At 46.9% G+C, this 22,178-nt stretch overlaps 1 protein-coding gene across 1 annotated transcript in view; it reads right to left on the bottom strand.

Moving 5' to 3' along the window:
- Window positions 1-22,178, bottom strand: part of LOC147096936 (beta-1,4 N-acetylgalactosaminyltransferase 1-like) — a 223,934-nt gene that overhangs the window by 163,647 nt on the left and 38,109 nt on the right. Inside the window, exon 3 of the mRNA XM_085972600.1 lies at window positions 7,598-7,759. Within this exon, the coding sequence (XP_085828726.1) occupies window positions 7,598-7,759 (162 nt within the window). The remainder of the gene's footprint in view (window positions 1-7,597; window positions 7,760-22,178) is intronic.

Raw genomic sequence — 22,178 nt, 5'->3', positions numbered from 1 at the left:
TACACACGGACACTACAGTGGCGACGAAGTGGAAACGGACTTACCTGCAATTCGGCAGCACCTCAAGGACATCGATTCCTCCAGCGTCCAGAAGACTCAAGGAAGTAAGAGAAACTGTGGTTTCACCAGCTGGCCAAGCTGGTGACAGGTACTGCGCTAATCCTTCCTGGGCGTCAGGCTGGAGCTCCAGCGGCGGGCTCTACAGCTGAGACAGTCAGCGAAATCGGAGGCAAGCAATAACGGACTGGGAGGGTGCACTCGAGAGACGGCCGGCGCGGCAAGCAGGTCAGCGTTTAGACCTCCGTCGGGAACGAGTCTCCAACAGTGAATAAACTGAAACCACAGTAAAACAGCGTTGTTATCGGTAGCAGCGGCGGGAAAGCGCGGGAAGCGCCATATCGTTGCTACAGAGAGAAAAAAAAAAGCGCGGGAAGCGCCATATCTTTTCTGAAATGCCTAAATCTGGTAATATTGAGGCTTTTGATGGCGAAATAGAAGATTGGACCACATACGTGGAAAGAGTAGAGGTTTATTGCACTGCAAATGGAATAACAGATGAAAAAAAAGCTTCAGTACTTCTGAACTTAATGGGCGCGAAGACATACGGGCTGTTACGAAATTTAATCACTCCAGCCAAACCAAAGGACAAGACTTTTAAAGAAATTGTTGATACCCTGCAGGAGCATTTAAACCCAACACCGCTGCTGATAGCGGAACGATTCAAGTTCTTCAAGAGAAATCAACACAAGAATGAAAGTAACGCTGATTACCTAAACGAATTAAGAAAGCTATCAAAGTACTGCCAATTCGGAGCAGGACTATCGGATTATCTTCGAGACAAATTTGTTTGCGGTCTCTTAAGTGAAGGAACACAAAAAAGACTGCTTTCTGAAAAAGATTTAACATTGGACAAAGCTTTCAGTATGGCTGTATCATACGAAGCAGCAGCAAAAGGAGCTGCAGAGATACAACAAGAGACACAGGACTTCGGCACCCATGAAATGACACAGGAGTTCGGAAGATGTTATCGCTGCGGCAGATCCACCCATAACCAGAGGGACTGCTGGTTCAAGGGCAAAGCATGCAGGCAATGTGTTAAGATTGGACACATTGCACGAGTATGCCAATCTGGACAAAATAAATCCACTGACAGAAAACAAAGAATCAATAAAGAAAAGTACAGGAAGGTACAAATGATGGCGTACAGTAGCTCCGAAGACCAGAATAGCGATAGCGACTCCGAAAACAAGAGACTAAGCTGTCTCAAATTACATAATGTACTTGCCAAAGAGGATTACCAAACCATTTGGGTTACCCTCACAATAGCAGGGTCCCCAGTTAAAATGGAGCTAGATACAGGATCAGCTCTAACCGTAATAAATCGACGAGATTACGAGAGGCTATTTTCGCATATACCTCTAAAAGACACATCCATTACCTTAAAAACATATACGGGGCAGAAAGTCTACCCCAAAGGAAAAATAAGGGTGCCTGTGGTATACAACGGCAAAGAAATACAAAAGTTGTATTTATACATTCTACAAGATGGTGGTCCACCGTTGTTGGGACGTGAATGGATAAGGAAGATACGTTTAGACTGGCACTCCATTCAGGCACTGACGGTGACCAGTAAGGAAAAAAACAATGATGACATCATACCTGAACGATTAAAAGACATCTTGGCCAACGCCAAAGAAGTGTTTCAAGAGAAACTAGGAACCTTGAAAGGCATCACCGCCTCAATAAAAGTGGAAGATACAGCAATTCCAAAATTTTTTAAGGCAAGACCGGTGCCATACGCAATACGTCCGGCAGTCGAGGCAGAGCTGAAGAATTTGGAAAAGGCAGGCGTATTATCCAAAATAGATTGGAGCGAATGGGCAACACCCATCGTTCCAGTCATGAAAAAAACATTGAAAAATAACTCTGAGGAACAGAAAAAAATTCGAATCTGTGGGGACTTTAAGGTGACTAAACCCGGTCCTTCACACGGTACAGTATCCTCTTCCGAGGATAGAAGATATTTTCGCCTCACTATCCGGAGGGAAACGTTTCACAAAAATTGACTTGGCACAGGCATATCTACAGATGGAGGTTGAGGAGACCTCTAAAAAGTATCTCACAATAAACACACACAAAGGCCTGTACCAGTACAATCGACTGGTTTTTGGAATAGCATCAGCTCCAGCTATCTGGCAAAGAGCTATGGAGCAAGTCCTGCAAGGGATTCCGGGGACTCAATGCTACCTAGACGACATCCTTATAACAGGAGAAAACGACAACGAGCACCTTGCCAATTTGGAGCAGGTGCTCACTAGGCTGAAAGAACGGGGCCTACGAGCAAATCGCCCCAAGTGCGAATTTTTCCAAAATCAGATATCATATTGTGGCCACATAATTAATAAGGAAGGGTTGCATAAGTCACCTGAAAAAATTGAAGCAGTTATAAAAGCCCCAGCACCTGAAAATGTTTCACAATTAAGGTCATTCCTGGGATTAATAAATTACTATCATAAATTTTTACCGAACTTATCAACTATTCTACACCCTCTTAATGATCCTCTACAGACAGGAGTGATTTGGAAATGGAACGAAGACTGTAAACGTGCCTTCCATAAATGTAAAGACTTAATCACATCCGAGAAAATTTTGGCTCATTACAACCCATCACTACCAATCAGACTGGCATGCGATGCATCCCCTTACGGCATAGGAGCGGTATTGTCCCATAGATTCCCTGATGGCTCGGAACGGCCGATAGCTTTTGCGTCACGCTCATTGAACTCAGCTGAGCGTAACTATGCCCAGATAGACAGGGAAGCACTCAGCCTGGTATGGGGAGTGAAGAAATTCAACCATTACCTACACGGACAAAAATTTACCTTGCTGACTGACCATCAACCCCTCATCTCCATATTCAACCCTAAAAAAGGTGTCCCCATTATGACGGCACAAAGACTACAGAGGTGGTCCCTTTTTCTAGGGGCACACCAATACAACATTGAATACAAAGGGTCAAAACAGCATGGGAATGCTGACGGTTTATCACGCCTACCGTTGCCAACGATAGAAGAGGCACCTACAGTAGACCCAGTAGAGATATTCCACTCTACCATAGTGGAATGTCTACCGGTGACAAATTCTGCCATTGAAAGGGAGACAAGAAATGACCCTACTCTCTCACGGGTCTACGATTTAACAGTGAAGGGATGGCCAGCACATGGCGAACCACTGTTGCCAGCATTCTCGCAAAGAAGAGAACAGCTGTCAGTGTGCCGAGGAACCTTGATGTGTGGATCCAGAGTGGTGATTCCACCCAAACTCCAGGATAAAGTGCTAAAGGAGCTTCACGAGGGGCATCTGGGTGGAGTGAAAATGAAGAACCTAGCTAGGGCGTTTGTATGGTGGCCAGGTATCGATGGAGACATCGAAGACATGACCAAGAGCTGCCTAGGATGCCAGAAGGTCCAAAATGCTCCGCCACAGGCCCCTCTACATCCATGGGAGTGGCCCTCATCTCCCTGGCAAAGGGTGCACATCGACTTTGCTGGTCCATTTATGGACTCAATGTTCTTAATCGCAGTTGATGCACACTCCAATTGGCCGGAGGTAATAAAGATGTCCTCCACCACCACGGAAAAAACCATCACAGTATTAAGGACCATATTTGCCAGGAATGGGCTGCCGGAGCAGATATGTTCTGATAATGGACCGCAATTTGTGTCCGAAGAATTCAGAAAGTTCTTAAAGAACAATGGGGTAAAGCACTACACGTCCGCCCCATACCATCCCGCCAACAATGGATTGGCTGAAAGGTTTGTCCAGACCTTCAAGAAGGCCATCAAGGCCATGGGTAATGAAGACATAAAACTTCAGCACAAGGTGGATAACTTCTTATTTGCATATAGGAATGCAATGCATATGGTTACTAACCAAACTCCCGCCATGATGTTCTACAATAGAAACCTAAGATGCCGGCTGGATTTGGTCAAGCCCAACATCCGAAGGGACGTGGAGAACCGGCAGTTTCAGGGCATGAAAGGCCAACTAGGGCCTTCCAGATAGGCCAACCGGTTTTGGCCCGGGACTACCGTACCGAGAAATGGCAGCCTGGAACTATCTGCACACGATTAGGACCACTGATGTATACCGTGGACATCGGAGACAGCATAATAAGGCACCATGCTGACCAAATCATCAAGTCATCCGAAAAGGGACAACCTACACCACCACTCTATACATCTAACGATGAAGTAGAGATACCCATATCTACCTCCGATCCGGTGATACTGGAGCCCGATGAACCCGACACTGGCCTTCAAGCCGAATCAGCCTTGCCAGAAGAACCTACTACACCACCAGAAACTACTACACCCCCGAGGCGTTATCCGGACCGAGTCAGGAAGCCTCCTGAGAGACTAACTTATAATTAATTAATACAGCAATGTATATTATTTTGCATATAACATGTAATTAATAATTACTTAAAATATGATGTACTAGTTAGCTAGAAGGGGAGGAATTGTGGTGTATGTGCCTTTAAGATCCCCAGGTGTGCGTAATGCCGGTAATTGCCACTTGGGCTATATAAGCCTGTGTATTGTGTATATCCTTTAGAAACCCACCCCCAGACTTGCTTAGTAAATACCTATGAACCAACTCCTGTCTTCAGTGTCTTTATCTACACACGGACACTACACAGTGAGTGTAGAACTGAACCCAGCCGGAGTCAGCACCTTCAGGGGAGGAGAGGGGAACCAGTGAGTGTAGAACTGAACCCAGCCAGAGTCAGTACCTTCAGGGGAGGAGAGGGACGTGGAACCAGTGAGTGTGGAACTGAACCCAGCCGGAGTCAGCACCTTCAGGGGAGGAGAGGGAGAGGAACCAGTGAGTGTAGAACTGAACCCAGCCAGAGTCAGCACCTTCAGGGGAGGAGAGGGGGAGGAACCAGTGAGTGTAGAACTGAACCCAGCCGGAGTCAGCACCTTCAGGGGAGGAGAGGGAGGGGAACCAGTGAGTGTAGAACTGAACCCAGCCGGAGTCAGCACCTTCAGGGGAGGAGAGGGAGGGGAACCAGTGAGTGTAGAACTGAACCCAGCCAGAGTCAGCACCTTCTGGGGAGGAGAGGGACGCGGAACCAGTGAGTGTGGAACTGAACCCAGCCAGAGTCAGTACCTTCAGGGGAGGAGAGGGAGGGGAACCAGTGAGTGTAGAACTGAACCCAGCCGGAGTCAGCACCTTCAGGGGAGGAGAGGGAGGGGATCCAGCGAGTGTCGAACTGAACCCAGCCAGAGTCAGCACCTTCAGGGGAGGAGAGGGAGGGGATCCAGCGAGTGTCGAACTGAACCCAGCCAGAGTCAGCACCTTCAGGGGAGGAGAGGGACGCGGAACCAGTGAGTGTGGAACTGAACCCAGCCAGAGTCAGTACCTTCAGGGGAGGAGAGAGAGGGGAACCAGTGAGTGTAGAACTGAACCCAGCCAGAGTCAGCACCTTCAGGGGAGGAGAGAGAGGGGAACCAGTGAGTGTAGAACTGAACCCAGCCAGAGTCAGTACCTTCAGGGGAGGAGAGAGAGGGGAACCAGTGAGTGTAGAACTGAACCCAGCCAGAGTCAGCACTTTCAGGGGAGGAGAGGGACGTGGAACCAGTGAGTGTAGAACTGAACCCAGCCGGAGTCAGCACCTTCAGGGGAGGAGAGGGAGGGGAACCAGTGAGTGTAGAACTAAACCCAGCCGGAGTCAGTACCTTCAGGGGAGGAGAGGGACGTGGAACCAGTGAGTGTGGAACTGAACCCAGCCGGAGTCAGCACCTTCAGAGTAGATTGATTCCTGGGATGAGAGAGCAGTCCTATGATGAGAGACTGTGTAGAATAGGCCTATACCCTCTGGAGTTTAGAAGGTGAGAGGTGATTGACAGGGTAGATGCTGGGAGGATGTTTCCCCTGGCTGGAGAGTCTAGAACCAGGGGTCACAGTCTCAGGATAAGGGGTCAGCCATTTAGGACTGAGATGAGGAGGAATTTCTTCACTCAGAGGGTGGGGAATCTTTGGAATTCTCTGCCCCAGAGGGCCGTGGATGCTGAGTCAAGGCTGAGATCGATAGATTTTTGGACTCTAGAGGAATCAAGGGATATGGGGATTGGGCAAGAAAGTGGAGTTGTGGTCGAAGATCAGCCCTGATCTTATTGAATGGCGGAGCAGGCTCGAGGGGCTGTATGGCCTCCTCCTGCTCTTATATCGTATGTTCTTATGTGGCGTACGTACACATTGCGCTGCATCACTGCAGGCCTCTGCCCCTGATTAAAGGGGAGGGGCCTAGCACCGTGCGCACCGGGGTCCTGCCGGACCACCGGGGAGTGGAGTGCCGTGGAAAAGCCTGGCATTCAAGAGGAGCGCCAGACTGAACAATCACGGCCGGCACCCTGCATAAAAAAAGGGGAAGGGGGCAGGTGCTGGCAGTCGGCCAATACAAATGGCCGCCCGACACCTGCCCTTTTAATTGCGCTGCCGCCGCCACCTCTGCAGAACCGCCCCGTGACCCTGTCGCACATACCGCCCGGCGATAGGTCAGAGGGCGCAAGGGAAGTTTGCGGCCGGTGCGCAAACGAGGCACTACGCACGGCGATGACATCATCATTGCTGGCGCAGCAGAGCGCTACCGGCTACCGCTAACCTCCCGTGCACTAGGGGATTTGCGCCCCGTTAGCGACCCCCAGGGCACTAACAAGAGGCACAAAGCAACCCAATTTCTAGCCTGAGAGAGGGTAGACTGAAGGAGGTACGGAGATGCAGAGTTTTGAGGTAGCCCAAAAGAATGAGTTGGAGCAGGAGACAATGTGATGAGTCTTGATTTCAACACAGTGAGGATACAGGGAGAAGAGAGTGTAAGAAGGTGTGTTTGGAGTTTAGGAGGAAGAAACGAAGAACGCTCAGAGGGGAAAAGGTCATAGTAGTTCAAATAAAATAAGGAGCGAGAAGAATAGTTGATAAAGACAGAGGTTGGAGGCCAAAGATCAGCAGTAATAACTGTTGATTGAACTTGCAAGAGACATAAAGGAACTGTGGAGGAGAAATTGGACCTGGCTTCGCCCATGTTTTGGGCGCAAAATGGGCCCACAACCTATCAATATTTGTCGATGATCATACGTGGCTGACGCACACAGGAAGTGCGCCGAGCACCATATTGGTTAGGACACCCCTGAGTCGACCCCGGCACCTGCCTGAAACGAGCATTAGGCGGGGACCTACAGTGAATCTTCCACAGGGCAGTATAATCTCGGTTGGCATAGTTCCCAGAACAGAGATAATGACGGCGTTCCATTGGTAGGATTGCCCCACAACAGGAGTGTTGTGCAATGTCCTTTCACTGCTCAGAACATGTTGCTGCTTTGCTGGTACTTTGAAGTCTGTCATAAGTAAAGATCAAATTGATCTTTAAAAATATATGCGTGGCCGTGTCTGACTCGACAGGCCCGAACCCAACTTATATTTAGAGACATGGCGCATATCATTTGGCTAACAATGGGAAGATTTGCATGTCATCCTTCCAAGTTTATAATTTTTTACATCGCAAGCGCATTGTGAATGGATCGAACTGTACCTTTGTAGAAAATGTTGATACTCCTTCTCTCTCCTTCGCTTCACCTCTTGGCGCTCTGCTGCAGTAAAGACCCGCTCCAACTCGGTAACAGAGTCCCGACCGATGAGCTTCCATAATGATGCCTCCTCTTTTTCACATTTGCAGTCATTTGTTGCGAGCTGCCTATGGAGGAAAATGATTTCAGACTTTAAAACGAGTAGCGACGGAACAGAAGAACATAACATAAGAACATAAGAAATAGGAGCAGGAGTCGGCCATTTGGTCCCTCGAGCCTGCTCCACCATTCAATAAGATCATGGCTGATCTTCTGCCTCATCCCCACTTTCCTGCACTATCCCCATATCCCTTGATTCCCTTAACATTCAAAAATCTATCGATCCCTGTCTTGAATATACTCAACGACTGAGCCTCCACAGCCCTCTGGGTAGAGAATTCCAAAGATTCACCACCCTCTGAGTGAAGAAATTTCTCCTCATCTCAGTCCTAAATGGCCGACCCTTTATCCTGAGACTGTGACCCCCCTAGTTCTAGACACTCCAGCCAGGGGAAACATCCTCCCTGCATCTACCCTGTAAGAATTTTATATGTTTCAGTGAGATCCCCTCTCATTCTTCTAAACTCTAGTGAATACAGGCCTAGTCGACCCAATCTCTCCTCATACGACAGTCCTGCCATCCCAGGAATCAGTCTGGTGAACCTTCGCTGCACTCCCTCTATGGCAAGTATATCCTTTCTTAGGTAAGGAGACAAAAATTGCACACAATACTCCCGGTGTGGTCTCACCAAGGCCCTGTATAACTGTAGTAAGACATCCTTGCTCCTGTACTCAAATCCTCTTGCAATGACGGCCAACATACCATTTGCCTTCCTAATTGTTTGCTGCACCTGCACATTTGCTTTCAGTGACTGGTGTACAAGGACACCCAGGTCACTTTGTACATCAACATTTCCCAATCTATCACCATTTAAATAATACTCTACCTTTCTGTTTTTCCTACCAAAGTGGATAACTTCACATTTATCCACGTTATACTGCATCTGCCATGTATTTGCCCACTCACTCAACTTGTCTAAATCGCCTTGAAGCCTCTTTGCATCCTCCTCACAACTCACAATCCCACCTAGTTTTGTGTCGTCAGCAAACTTGGAAATATTACATTTGGTTCCCTCATCCAAATCATTGATATATATTGTGAATTACTGGGGCCCAAGCACTGATCCTGTTGAGTCTGTGTTTTCAAATGTAGTTATGCTGAATAACAGGACACAGACTACAGAAGTAATTAAACAGGTCTTTAGTGATTGAGGGTCAGGGCTGAACTGGGATACACTTTGCTCCGCAGGGTTTATATACCGGTGTGGTCACCACCGGTACTACAATGTACAGGAGCCATTAAAAAGTAGTCCATCACCTTAAGGTATCCTCTTAAGGTGGTACAGGTTACATACACTACAGATCCCTGCGGTATCCCACTAGTCACCGCCTGCCACCCCAAAAAAGGTGCTAGATGATCTCCCCTGGCATTGCTCAGGGGTAACCCTGAACCCGGAGAAGCTTACCGTTGTCCTGCAGTTTGCCCATAGGTGCGCTACAACAAAATGTTTAAAAAATTTATTCATCGGACGTGGGCGTCGCTGGCAAGGCCAGCATTTATTGCCCATCCCTAATTGCTCTTGAGAAGGTGGCAGTGAGCCGCCTTCTTGAACCGCTGCAGTCCGTAAGGTGAAGGTTTTTTCTAGCGGTTTGATACAACTGAGTGTCTTGCTAGGCCATTTGAGGGCAGTTAAGAGTCAATCACATTGCTGTGGGTCTGGAATCACATATCGGCCAGATTGGGTAAGGACAGCAGATTTCCTTCCCTAAAGGACATTAGTGAACCAGATGGGTTTTTAACGACATCCGATAGTTTCATGGTCACCATTACTGATACTAGCTTTTTATTTATTCCAGATTTTCTTTCATTAACTGAATTTAAATCCCTCAGCTATCATGGTGGGATTTGAACTCATATCTCCGGATCATTACTTCAGGCCTCTGGATTACTAGCCCATAACCACTATGCTACTGTTCCCTACAGAAGCACATGACTAATACGAGGTAAAAATATTACATGCTGCCCTGATAGATGTTTTAAATGGTGCAGTCTACAGCAGAGATGTGGAACAGAACATTTTCTGAACAGTCAGAGCCCGCATATTGAACCACTTCCTGCTGGCAATGCACGGTCTGTTTTCTACAGTTGCCCGTTTTATCCAGGCGTGGGTGAAGTCAGGCGCAGTACTGGCCAATATAACAAACGGGACTTCTGGCGGATGAAGTTATCCCGTTATTTTCACGCTATTTCCATACCATTTTAAGGGCAGGCACTAGATGCAGGAAGGATGTTCCTGATGGCGGGGGAGTCCAGAACCAGCAGTCACAGTCTAAAGATAAGGGGTAAGCCATTTAGGACAGAGATGAGGAGGAATTTCTTCACCCAGAGAGTGGTGAACCTATGGAATTCTTTACCACACAAGGCAGTTGAGGCCAATTCATTAAATATATTCAAGAAGGAGTTAGATATATTTCTTGAGGCTAAAGGGATCAAGGGATATGGGGAGAAGGCAGGGACAGGGTACTGAATTTGGATGATCAGCCATGATCTCATTGAATGGCAGAACAGGCTCGAGGGGCCGAATGGCCTACTCCTGCTCCTATCTTCTATGTTTCTATGTTTCTTGTGCCGCACTCTCGCCTCTGAGTCAGAAGGTTGTGGGTTCACGTCCCACTCCAGAGACTCGAGCACATAATCTAGGCTGACACTCCCAGTGCAGTACTGAGGGAGTGCTGCACTGTCGGAGGTGCCGTCTTTTGGATGAGACATTGAACCAAGGCCCCGTCTGCTCTCTCAGGTGGACGTAAAAGATCCCATGGCACTATTTAAAGAAGAGCACAGGAGTTCTCCCCGGTGTCCTGGACAATATTTATCCCTACAACCACCACCAGGTCATTCTGCTTGTGCACCTGTACTTGGCAGGCTTATGGATGATCCAATCACTTGACGTCATTGGGTCTCATCATGTCCTTTGAAAAATGTGTACCTGACAATAATCCTCTCTCTAATCTCCTCCAGCCCCACAACGCCCCCCCCTTCCCCCCCCGCGAGATATCTGCACTCCTCTAATTCTGCCCTCTTGAGCGTCCCTGATTATAATCGCTCAACCTTTGGTGGCCGTGCCTTCAGTTGCCTAGGCCCTAAGCTCTGGAATTCCCTGCCTAAACTTCTCCGCCTCGCTACCTCTCTTTCCTCCTTTAAGAGACTCCTTAAAACCTACCTCTTTGACCAGGCTTTTGGTCACCTGCCCTAATTTATCCTTATGTGAATCAGTGTCAAATTTTTTTTGTCTTAAAATACTCCTGTGAAGCGCCTTGGAACGTTTTACTACGTTAAAGGCGCTATATAAATACAAGTTGTTGTTGTAATGATAAACACTTTTTAAATTCTGTTCATGTTTTATTTTGTAAGACTCACCACACACAAACAGTAAGTGTCGTAGGCGGACACTGAATACTGAAAACGTTCTGTTGGGAGGAATGACCAGTGCTGAAGGAGTGCTGCACTGTCGGAGGTGCCGTCTTTCAGACGAGGCGTTAAACCCTGTCTGCTCTCTCAGGTGGATGTAAAAGATCCCATGGCACTATTTCGCAGAAAAGCAGGGGAGTTCTCCCCAGTGTCCTGGCCAATATTTATCCCTCAACCAACATGACAAAAACCGATTAACTGGTCATTGTCACATTGCTGTTTGTGGGAGCTTGCTGTGCGCAAATTGGCTGCCCCGTTTCCTACATTACAACAGTGACTACACTTCAAAAAGTACTTCATTGGCTGTAAAGTGCTTTGGGATGTCCTGAGGTCGTGAAAGGCGCTATAGAAATACAAGCCTCTCTTTCTTTCATTTTTTCTTTCTTTCTATTTCTGCCAGATATAGAAATACATAGAATTTACAATACAGAATGTTTACCCTCCACGAAAGGAAATAGTCCTAATCACATTTACCCAACCTGGTCCCATATTTCTTCACCCACTTCTCCACTTCATTTTACTGGGCTTAATTGAAGGGGCAGAACACTAGACTTTTCCACCCCAAATTTTAGCAGCTTGTTGATTACATAGCGTCTACAGCACAGAAACCGGCCTTTCGGCCTAACTGGTCTATGCCGGTGTTTATGCTCCACACGAGCCTCCTCCCACCCCTCTTCATCTCACCCCATCAACATATCCTTCTATTCCTTTCTCCCTCATGTGCTTATCCAGCCTCCCCTTAAATGCATCTGTGCTATTGGCCTCAACCACTCCCTGTGGTAGCGAGTTCCGCACTTTAACCACCTCCCGGTGGTCATAGCAGAAACCAATTGCAGGAGTGTGGATTTTATTTGCTCTCGCTGCTGAACTGTGCTCCACCTCTGATTCCCAGAAGAGCAGTAATTATCATACCGATCGGGGGGCGGGGGCGTAAGAAACCTTAGTGCTTCTGAAAATGGCAGCAGACAGTTGCAGACTTGAACATAATCAGAACAGGTGGCATGGGAAAGACTTATTTTAAAAATACAGGTGGGTTAATTTTACCTCAGAAAATATTAATGAGTGGGCAACTGTAAGCAGCATAGCCTTAAACATGAATAACAGGCGGGTTTTAATAAAACAATTAACAAGTAGTGCTATAATCACAATTGGATTTAGAACTCGAATGAATTCTTTAAACAGTATGGCCCTGAATTTCTGTGGGGTTCTCCCAATCCCGTGCTATAATTTCAGCAAGAGATTAGCAAAAACCCCTCCAGGCAAATGTCCATCTCCCATCGGAGAAGCCTGGCAGAAATTCCAGATGATAAGTTGATAGGGACAATAACACTTGCACAGAACAAAAAGGTATTCAAGACACAAGAAATAGGAACAGGAGGAGGCCGTTCAGTCCCTCGAGCCTGTTCCGTAATTCAATTAGATCATGGCTGATCTGTACCTTAACTCCATCTATCTGCCTTGGTTCCGAGGCCGAGAAATTTGTGTTTGCCAGGAAAGTTGCTGGTTTACCTGGCATGCTTAAGACCCAGCACTGAATTCAGCGCGAGGGTCGAAGTTCGGAGTGGTGACGTTAAGTCGACGTTGCTTGCTGATTGACGTCACCAGGCCGCCATTTTTTTCCAGGGCGCTGCCAGTTACCGGCTGCACAACGGGAGGGAGGAAAATGCCGGCTGCCGCGGGACTCGCCATCATGGCGCTAAGTAGATGAATTTCTAGCCCCATGTCCCTTAATGCCCTTGCCTAAAAAAAATCTGCAAATCTCAGTTTTGAAATTTTCCATTGACCCCCAGCCTCAACAGCTTTTAGGGGAGAGAGTTCCAGATTTCCACTACCCTTTGTGTGAAGAAGTGTTTCCTGACATCACCCCTGAACGGCCTGGCTCTAATTTTAAGGTTGTGCCCCCTTGTTCTGGACTCCCCCCACCAGAGGAAATAGTTTCTCTCGATTGACCTGATCAACTCGTTTAATCATCTTAAACACCTCAATTAGATCACCCCCTAATCTTCTGTACTCAAGGGACTAAAAGCCTAGTCTATGGAACCTGTCCTCATAATTTAACCCTTTTAGCCCCGGTATCATTCTGGTGAATCTGCACTGCCCCGCCTCCAAGGCCAATATATCCTTCCTGAGGTGCGGGGCCCAGAACTGAACACAGTGTCCAGATGGGATCTAACCAGAGCTCTGTACAGCTGTAACACAACTTCCTCCTCTTTGTATTCCAGCCCTCGAGCTAAAGGCCAACATTCCATCAGCCGGTTTGATTTTTTTTGTACCTGTTCACTAGCTTTCAGTGATTGCTGTACTTGGACCCTTCAATCTCTCGGCTCCAACACAGTTCCCAGCTTCTCACTATTTTGCTTTGGTCCAAAATGAATGACCAAACTGTATTTGCTCTGGAATGTGTATACTTCACTGCTCCTTTTCTCTCCCCACCCCACATCGACCGTGACGCCCTTCGCTGGTAATCCAATATTTGAAAAGTACATTTAAGCTTGTATTTAAAGAAAGAGCGATTTGCATAGATAAGCATTTGAGAGCATTACAGCAATGTTCCCCAACCTGCTCGGAGAGTTTACTGCACAGACAGAAAGGTGAAAATTATTCCAGGGAGTCATGGAGGCGCCATCTCAACATCAAAAAACTTTTAGTAATCCCACCTCCAAAATCAACAGTGGACTTGGAATTTTTTTTTTTTTAAAAAGCAAGCTAAAAATGCTTGAATTTGCTCTTGTCCATGTAGAATAAAGGCAAGCCTGCTCTAGGAGGGTTAAAAAAAAGTGGAGATATTCCGCTCCAGATCTTAATTGTAACAATAGCATTGATGTGACTAAACTGTGGAGCATGAAAATACCTACAGATTATTTATTACTCCTCGTCTCAATTTTTAGCAGTCAGAAAGGTGCGTAGGCAAAAAATACATGGTTAGGACTGTGAATGACTTCTTAAAGGCCTATATTAAAAAAAGTGCTGGGGGACTAGAAACAAGCGTGCATCCTAAACTCAAATTCAGAATGGTGGTTATTAAAGGTCAGCAGAGCTAGGAGACATTGCCAAAAAAAAAATCATTGGCAGATTTAAGAGGGATGCCCTTTTAAATCCAAGTCCCAATCTCAGCCCTCATCTGACCCGATTCCCGATGTTAACTCTTCGCATCCAACTTGACTCTCGGCATCAGTCCTCCTCACTCATTGACACCTCTCCCACCCAGCTTCTACTCTCGGTGACACCCATCCTTCTCTGACCCCACCCACAATGTCAGCTCACACACTCAATTGCAGTTGACAAGTGTGCCATCTCGATATGGAAGGCTGGACAGATGTGGGGTTGAAGTTATTAGTGGGAGCTTTTTTTTTTAAGATATGAATGAAATAAATGAAATTATCGTGTAATTAATTTACAGGTGACACAAGTTCATTCCTTAACCATTATCTTATTTTCAGTCATCTACCCTGGAGTAACTGCGGTCTTGCACTACGATACCACAACATTTAAATTGGTGGAACGTCAAAGGTACTGCACACAGTTCTGGTCTTCATATTACAAAAAAGGATATAGAGGCACTGGAGAGGGTGCAACAAAGATTGACAAGGATGATACCAGAACTGAGGGGTTATATCCATCAGGAAAGATTGAACAGGCTGGGGCTCTTTTCTCTAGAAAAGAGAAAGCTGAGGGGTGACCTGACAGAGGTCTTTAAAATTATGAAGGGGTTCAATAGGGTAGACGTAGAGAAGATGTTTCCACTTGTGGGGGAGACCAGAACTAGGGGCCATAAATATAAAATAGACACTAATAAATCCAATAGGGAATTCAGGAGAAACTTCTTTACCCAGAGAGTGGTGAGAATGTGGAACTCGCTACCACAGGGAGTGGTTGAGGTGAATATTATAGATGCATTTAAGGGGAAGCTAGATAATCAAATGAGGGAGAAAGGAATAGAAGGTTATTCGGATAGGGTGAGGTGAAGAGGGGTGGGAGGAGGCTTATGTGGAGCATAAACTCCGGCATGGACCTGTTGGGCTGAATGTCCTGTATCTATGCTGTGCATTCTATGTAATTCTATATAAATGCAGATCAGTGCCAGGAAATCCCCCGGAGTGTTCTCCTGTAACTTAAACAGAAGATCAGGGGAGACCTGCAGTGCTAGCTGGGAATGAGCCACAGACATGACAGTTGAGGGCAGTAGTGACCTTATGTTGCAAGTTGGCTGCAGGTATCCTTGCTGCAGATGGCAAAGCTCTATAACAGACTCCCTGCTGACCCAAAACAAGCTGGTGCAGTTGTCCGTGGTCATCTGCAGTCATGCCAAGCTCTGCTGACATTCATTGGTGCTTGCTGATCTCCCTGGCAAGGGTTCATTCACCTTGAACCGTTCAAACATGAAAGTATGTATCTGAGGTATTTTAAAAATAAGCTTACATTGAGGAGCTTTGTTACTGTAATATTAATATATATCAGGTCCCAGTGCATGAGCTGAAAACTTACAACACCCAATGATACACAAATTTCTCTGGGTCTGTTGGCATTCTGAGGGTTCCTTTCCCTCTTTTTCTTGTCCACTTTTCCCTCGCCTCTTCAACTAAAACGATTGACTTCTTGCTAAGGTCATTTGTTGGAGGCACTTCTGCATGCAGAGGGCATTCTCTAGTATCTCACCCCATATGCACAGGGCATTGTCTAGTATTGTGGCGGAGCCACCAAAGGACTCAGAGTGGTTGTACATAATTCCTTTAACAGCAATGTAGTTACTGTCTGTGTCTGTATCTTTAATTACACTGTTTAACTGTACTGTGTCTAGTTACCTTTACAGCGTGGTTTCAACGTGATGACATCATGCCGTTAGTCACGTGATCCCCCAATGGCGGGAAGAACGTGATGACGTCAGCTTTCAGACCAGAGGAGCAGTCCTCGTGGAGCCTTCAGAGAGAGCAGACCTGTATTCGATGTATTCCAGCAGCTTCCAGTTAAAACCTGTTTTGTTCCATTAAAGTTCGTTATTTTGATTGCCTGAGTCGAACTCAGTCTTTTCGTTAGGAACCTCCGTTCCTACATTGGTGACCCCGACTTTCGTGAACAGTTTTCGCGGAAGATCTCCAGCATGGACACGAACGCCGTGACTCTGAAACTGCCACAGTTCTGGGAGCAACAACCAGACGCCTGGTTTATCCAGGCTGAAGCCCAGTTCGCCATCAGGAACATCGTCGCGGATCAGACCCGTTATTACTACGTGGTCTCCGCCCTCAACAGCGCAACTGCCTCGCGGATTGTCAGCCTCCTCGGTAGTCCTCCTACTGACGGCAAGTATGATACGATAAAGGCGCAGTTGCTACAGGTCTTCGGGCTCTCGAAGTCAGAACACGCTCGCCAGCTCATCACGATGCCTGGCCTCAGGGACTCCAAACCGTCCGAGCTCATGAGCCAAATGTTCACGCTCTTGGGTGCCGAACCGGAATGCTTCCTCTTCTGGGAGCTTTTCCTCTACCAAATGCCGGAGCAGGTACAGGCTGCCCTAGCCAGATCCAACATTACAGACTGCGCCAAGCTTGCTGCCGAAGCCGATAAGATTTTCACTGTAACCCAGCAGTGCTGCGCGGCCACGAGGTGCCCATCCCCCACAGACGCAGCTCCAGCTCCTCCTGCCGCGGGCTGGTGCTCCGACCACCCCCGTTTTGGCGCGAAAGCACGACGCTGCTGCTCCCCCTGCAGTTTTTCGCCAAAAAAAAAACAAAGCTCCTGCAGCGTTCCTAGCGAAGGAGGACCGGGTCTAACGGGCACTCCACGGTTGCGATGGCCATCGGCTCTACGGGGAAACTTCTTTATATCATCGATTCCCTATCAGGTCGACGTTTCCTTTGTGACACCGGGGCGCAGTGTAGCATCCTACCTGCGTCGAAGCTCGATATGCAAGCTGGGAACCACGGTTTTTCCCTCGTAGCGGCTAATGGCGCAGCAATTCGACCTTTCTGAAAGCGGCGGGTCCAAGTCTGTTTCGGCGGTTAGCGCTTCTGTTGGGAATTTGTCACGGCCACAGTCTCACAGGCCATCCTAGGGGCGGATTTTCTGTGTGCCAACAGTCTCCTCGTCGATGTCCGGCACCGCCGGTTGATCAACGCGGCCACCTTCCACTCGATTCCGTGCTACCACGGTACCACTGTGGCGCGCTCTATTGCCCGTGCTTTCCCTCCTCCGGATGACTTCACTCGGCTCCTCAGAGAGTTTGCGGAGCTGACAAGGCCCACTTTCTCCTCCTCAGCCACGAAGCATGGTGTTGAACATCATATCACCACTACTGGCTCCCCGGTTTATGCGCGGGCTAAAAGGCTTGAACCCGGCAAGCTCGCGGCTGCGAAAGCGGAGTTCGACACGATGGAGCGGCTCGGGATCATTCGCCGATCCAATAGTCCCTGGTCTTCGCCTCTCCACATTGTTCCGAAACCGGGCGGCGGCTGGCGGCCATGCGGTGACTACCGACGCCTGAACGACGCCACCACTCCTGATCGGTACCTGATTCCGCATATTCAGGATTTCTCGGCCCATTTGGCAGGAAATTCTATCTTTTCTAAAGTCGACCTCGTCCGGGGGTACCACCAGGTTCCCGTGCACCCGCAAGACGTCCCGAAAACCGCAGTCATCACCCCTTTCGGCCTTTTTGAGTTCCTGCGGATGCCGTTTGGCTTGAAGAACGCGGCACAGGCGTTCCAGCGCTTAATGGACTCCGTGCTCCGAGACCTAAGCTTCATCTTCGTCTGCCTTGACGACATTCTCATCGCCAGTGCTAGCAAGGAAGAGCACATCTCCCATTTGCGTACCCTCTTTACGCGCCTCAGCCAGCACAGTTTAATCATCAACCCGGCCAAGTGCCAGTTCGGCCTGCAGCTGATCGATTTCTTGGGACACCGCATAACATCGGACGGCGCCGTCCCCTTAATGACGAAGGTGGAAGCGGTTACCTCTTTCCCGCGCCCGCCAACCGTCAAGGCCCTGCAAGAGTTCCTGGGGATGGTCAACTTCTATCACCGTTTCGTCCCTAAGGCAGCTCAGCTTATGCAACCCTTGTACGGGGCCCTCAAGGGCAAGTCCGGTAAGGATCCAATCAGCTGGACAGCCGAGATGGACCAGGCGTTCGTCAACACCAACAGTGCCTTGGCCAACGCAACCATGCTGGCGCACCCACTTCCAGGTGCCACCATCGCCCTTACCACGGACGCATCAGACTATGCCATCGGCGCAGTGCAAGAGCAGTGGGTCAACGGCACGTGGCAACCGCTGGCGTTTTTCAGCCGTCAACTACTGAAAAATGAAAAAAAATACAGCACCTTCGATCGGTAGTTACTGGCCCTTTTCCTAGCCATTCGCCATTTCCGGTTCTTATTGGAAGGACATCCCTTCACGGCTTTTGTCGACCACAAGTCTCTAACGTTCGCCATGGCCAAGACCGCCGAACCGTGGTCCACTCGTCAACAATGTCACTTGACGTTTATTTCCGAATTTACCACGGACATTCAACAAGTGTCTGGTAAGGACAACCTGGTGGCGGATTGCCTCTCCCATGCGACGGTCCACACGGTTCACCTGGGGATCGACTACGCCCTCATGGCTGCAGATCAGGTCTCGGACTCCCGAGGTCCAATCATATAGAACCGTTCCCTCTAGCTTCCAACGTCACTTTCCAGGCAACAGGCGCCACGCTCCTTTGCGACGTCTCCATGGGTGTTCCCCGACCTATCATGCCGGTATGTTTTAAAGGAAGCAGATTTTATTAAACCCACACTGTGGGAAGATATTCACCACTCGAGAATGGTGAAAAAGTGTCAGGTGATTCATATAAACGGGCATACCACTGGAACAGTACACTCAAAAGGAAACAGCCTTGCAGACGAACAAGTGAAACATTCGGTCTGCATGATACCCCCTCGAGAGGGGCCTGCCAATGTTAGTGCAATCACTAGGGCAGAATGGGCAGCTAATCACAGAGAATCCACCAGAATGTCCACCAAGGTACTTTTACTCGGAAACCCCTACGGGAATTGTACTAGTTAAGTTGCCCAAAGGGAACCGAGAAGTACCCCCGAGCCACAAACGAGGACAACATGTAAAAGAAGCTCACAAGGGCATAAGTCAATCATATTGTAGTGCCAGAATAATATTCTGCAAATTGACCCCCTTATATTGGTGGCCAGGCATGCTTAAAGCCTGTAACACATAGGTGGCAAATTGTGAGCCATGCTATTCGACTAATAAGTCATCACTAAATTAAGCCACCACCATTGGCTCCTGTGAAAGCTGATGAGCAAATAAGAAAATTCTTTATTGACTTTATTTGACCACTTCCCCCATTTTTGGGATATGGACATGTTCTTGTTTGTGTGGATGGATGCACTTCCTTTTGCTGGCTGGTCCCCACAAATTGTTTCAGAAAATGCACTCGCCAGGGCTATTTCTGATATAATTACTGTAGCTGGTGCACCCAAAACCTTGCACTCCGTTAAAGACGGAGCCTTTGTCTCTAAGGTCTTCAAAGACTATTGCAAACAAAGGGGGATTGGATTAGAGCACACCACGTCATCCACAATCAGCGGGGCTGGTGGAATGTAAAAAATCGGGAAGTAATAAAGTTATTGGCCAAACTGTTGAGAATCAGGGAAATAAGTGGACCACCAGCATTCCGGAAGTACAGCTATCACTCAATCATGTGCCCACATCTGCATCAGGGACAGTGTCCCCTAAAAAAACTCCATATTATCTGATGTATGGGGTTGAGATGCATACACTGCTTACCCATAGTTCTTTTATTGCCTCTACACTCTGAGTCCTTGACCCGACAGCGACAGTTAGAATAAAAAAAAGTAACAAAAGAGATTCATCGAATTGATCAGAGGATAAGGGAAGCAAATAGGCAGAAAAAATTGACAAATAAAGAATGGCAACCCATAGTAAGAGAATGGGTACAGGAAAAGAAGTTCGAGCAGAAATCTGGTTTAAGACTGAAGTGGAAAAAACCTGTTCAAATACAGTCTGTTAATAACGAAATAAGAGTTCAAATACATATTAACCAGCCGAATGGCAAGCATATTCTTAAAACTGTCTCCATAGACAGTATCAAAAGATGTCCTGAAGGATACTGAAAAGGAGGAACAATACAAGGTGTAGTCATACACTTGTCTTTAAAGACCCAGCTCCGAACACGACACAGGAAATGGATGCGATCGAAATACTGACAACGGGAAGTCAGAAGGTGTCGCTGACACTTCTACAAGTTGCTTGGCAACGCATCAGGAATTGGATTTGCGAAAAGCAACAACCGAAACAAGGAAAGATCAACGAGTTACTTCAGCGAAGGAGGAAGACACAACGGATAACGAAGGAATCAACTGAGTGCATGGCAAGGCCTTTACCACAACACGCATCAGTACACACGCCGGATCGAAGGAACAGCGTGTCAAGCTTCAACTAGTTTCAACTGATGTTTTCTTGATTCGTATGAATAACTCACCTCTACGGAACGTACATGTACCGATTGGACATTTTAAGGACATTGTTGTTTCGCTAATTGCATGACTATGTACTTATCATCCCTTTAAATTGTGTACAATTTAAAATAAGACAAAACATTGTCCTCGGAGGACTTAAAAGGAATTTTCATGTAGCACATGATTGTACATCTTGTAAAATTAATATGCTATTGTAACCTCATGAGCAATATTGACCAAACTCTGCCCTGATGTTATTAGCTCATCTTTTGGTCAAGGTGGGGGTGTGAAGGAATAACCATGATTCAGAGAAATACACGATACTATGAACAGAATTCTGATATTATTAATAAAAGACATACTGGGTTTAAAAATCTAAAGCCTAAAAGACACAAGTCTCAGCAGAAAAGGCTGTAAACAGAATATAGGCTTCTGAGATAAAGGTCAGTTGATAACAAAGTTGTAAACAAGCTTTGAAATGGGTATTAGTTAAACATACTAAGACAATGAAAGATTGAAGCAAACCATTGGTGCTTCTGAAAGGTCTAGAGTTTAATGGAAGACCCAGTTTAAGTGTGAAGAGCTAACATGTTGAAACAGAAATACAAACATTAAAAGAGGCATGTGCCTTTGAAAACATGACATCAAGTAAAGAAACATCTGCTGGTCAAATAGTTCTATGTTAAACTTGGAAAACAGGAACCATAAGATTAAATATGCAACCAATTGAGATAGCTAGAAATGCATGAAACATTCAGTTGAAGTGTCTTTAATTTAGATATAGTAAAAACCATACCAACAAGGCTTTGAAGATGTGACTTCAATAGAGACAGCAAGCAATTGCATTGTGTTTGTATTAAACGTGGACCACCACGGAGACTCCATGTCTGCGAAAAAGCAGTTAAGCCAATATTAAGAAATGAATGGAAAGCATTTTGTAAGAAAGACATCAAACAAAAACCATAGTTGTCATTGTTTTTATGATGGTTTTTGGAACACCTAAAGGTAGAGAAATAATTATGCATGCAATAGTAGAATTAATAGTAAATAGAAAGCATTCGAAAGAGAGAATGAATAAGACAACTAGTTGACATCAGCAGAGAACATCAAAGAAGAAACCAAAGCCAAAAGGGTATAAAAATAAGACCTTTTTTAACAGAACGTCAGAACACGCTGAACGGGCAGGGCATTTCTCAATTTTCCAGAGGCACCTCTAAGTTTTTAATTATGAGTCTTGGGAAGTCAGATTGATTTTGGTGATTTAGAAATAAGATATAAGAAAGGTAACGAAGTAAAGATTTGAGAATAAGGATCTCTGAGAAATAAGAAATGTAAGCTAATTGTATTTTGAATTGTTAATGTTGCGACTGATTCAACAGATGTTAACTGAATGTCAGCTCTTAAATAAAACTATATGGCCTAGAAATTCAGTTGGCTGCACCACCCGTCAGCACCTTAAGAGGGCGCTAAGTGGGTCGCAAGCCACTGGCCACACCTCCCGCTAAATTCAGAGGGACGCTAGTGGTGGCGCTAGCCGTTAGCGCTGCG

The sequence above is a fragment of the Somniosus microcephalus genome, chromosome 33, assembly GCF_052327205.1.
Source record: "Somniosus microcephalus isolate GS21.2 chromosome 33, FLI_Smic_1.0, whole genome shotgun sequence".
In the NCBI taxonomy this organism is placed as follows: domain Eukaryota; kingdom Metazoa; phylum Chordata; class Chondrichthyes; order Squaliformes; family Somniosidae; genus Somniosus; species Somniosus microcephalus.
Note: the sequence above shows the minus strand (reverse complement) of the source record. Positions and strands in the feature narration are given on the sequence as shown.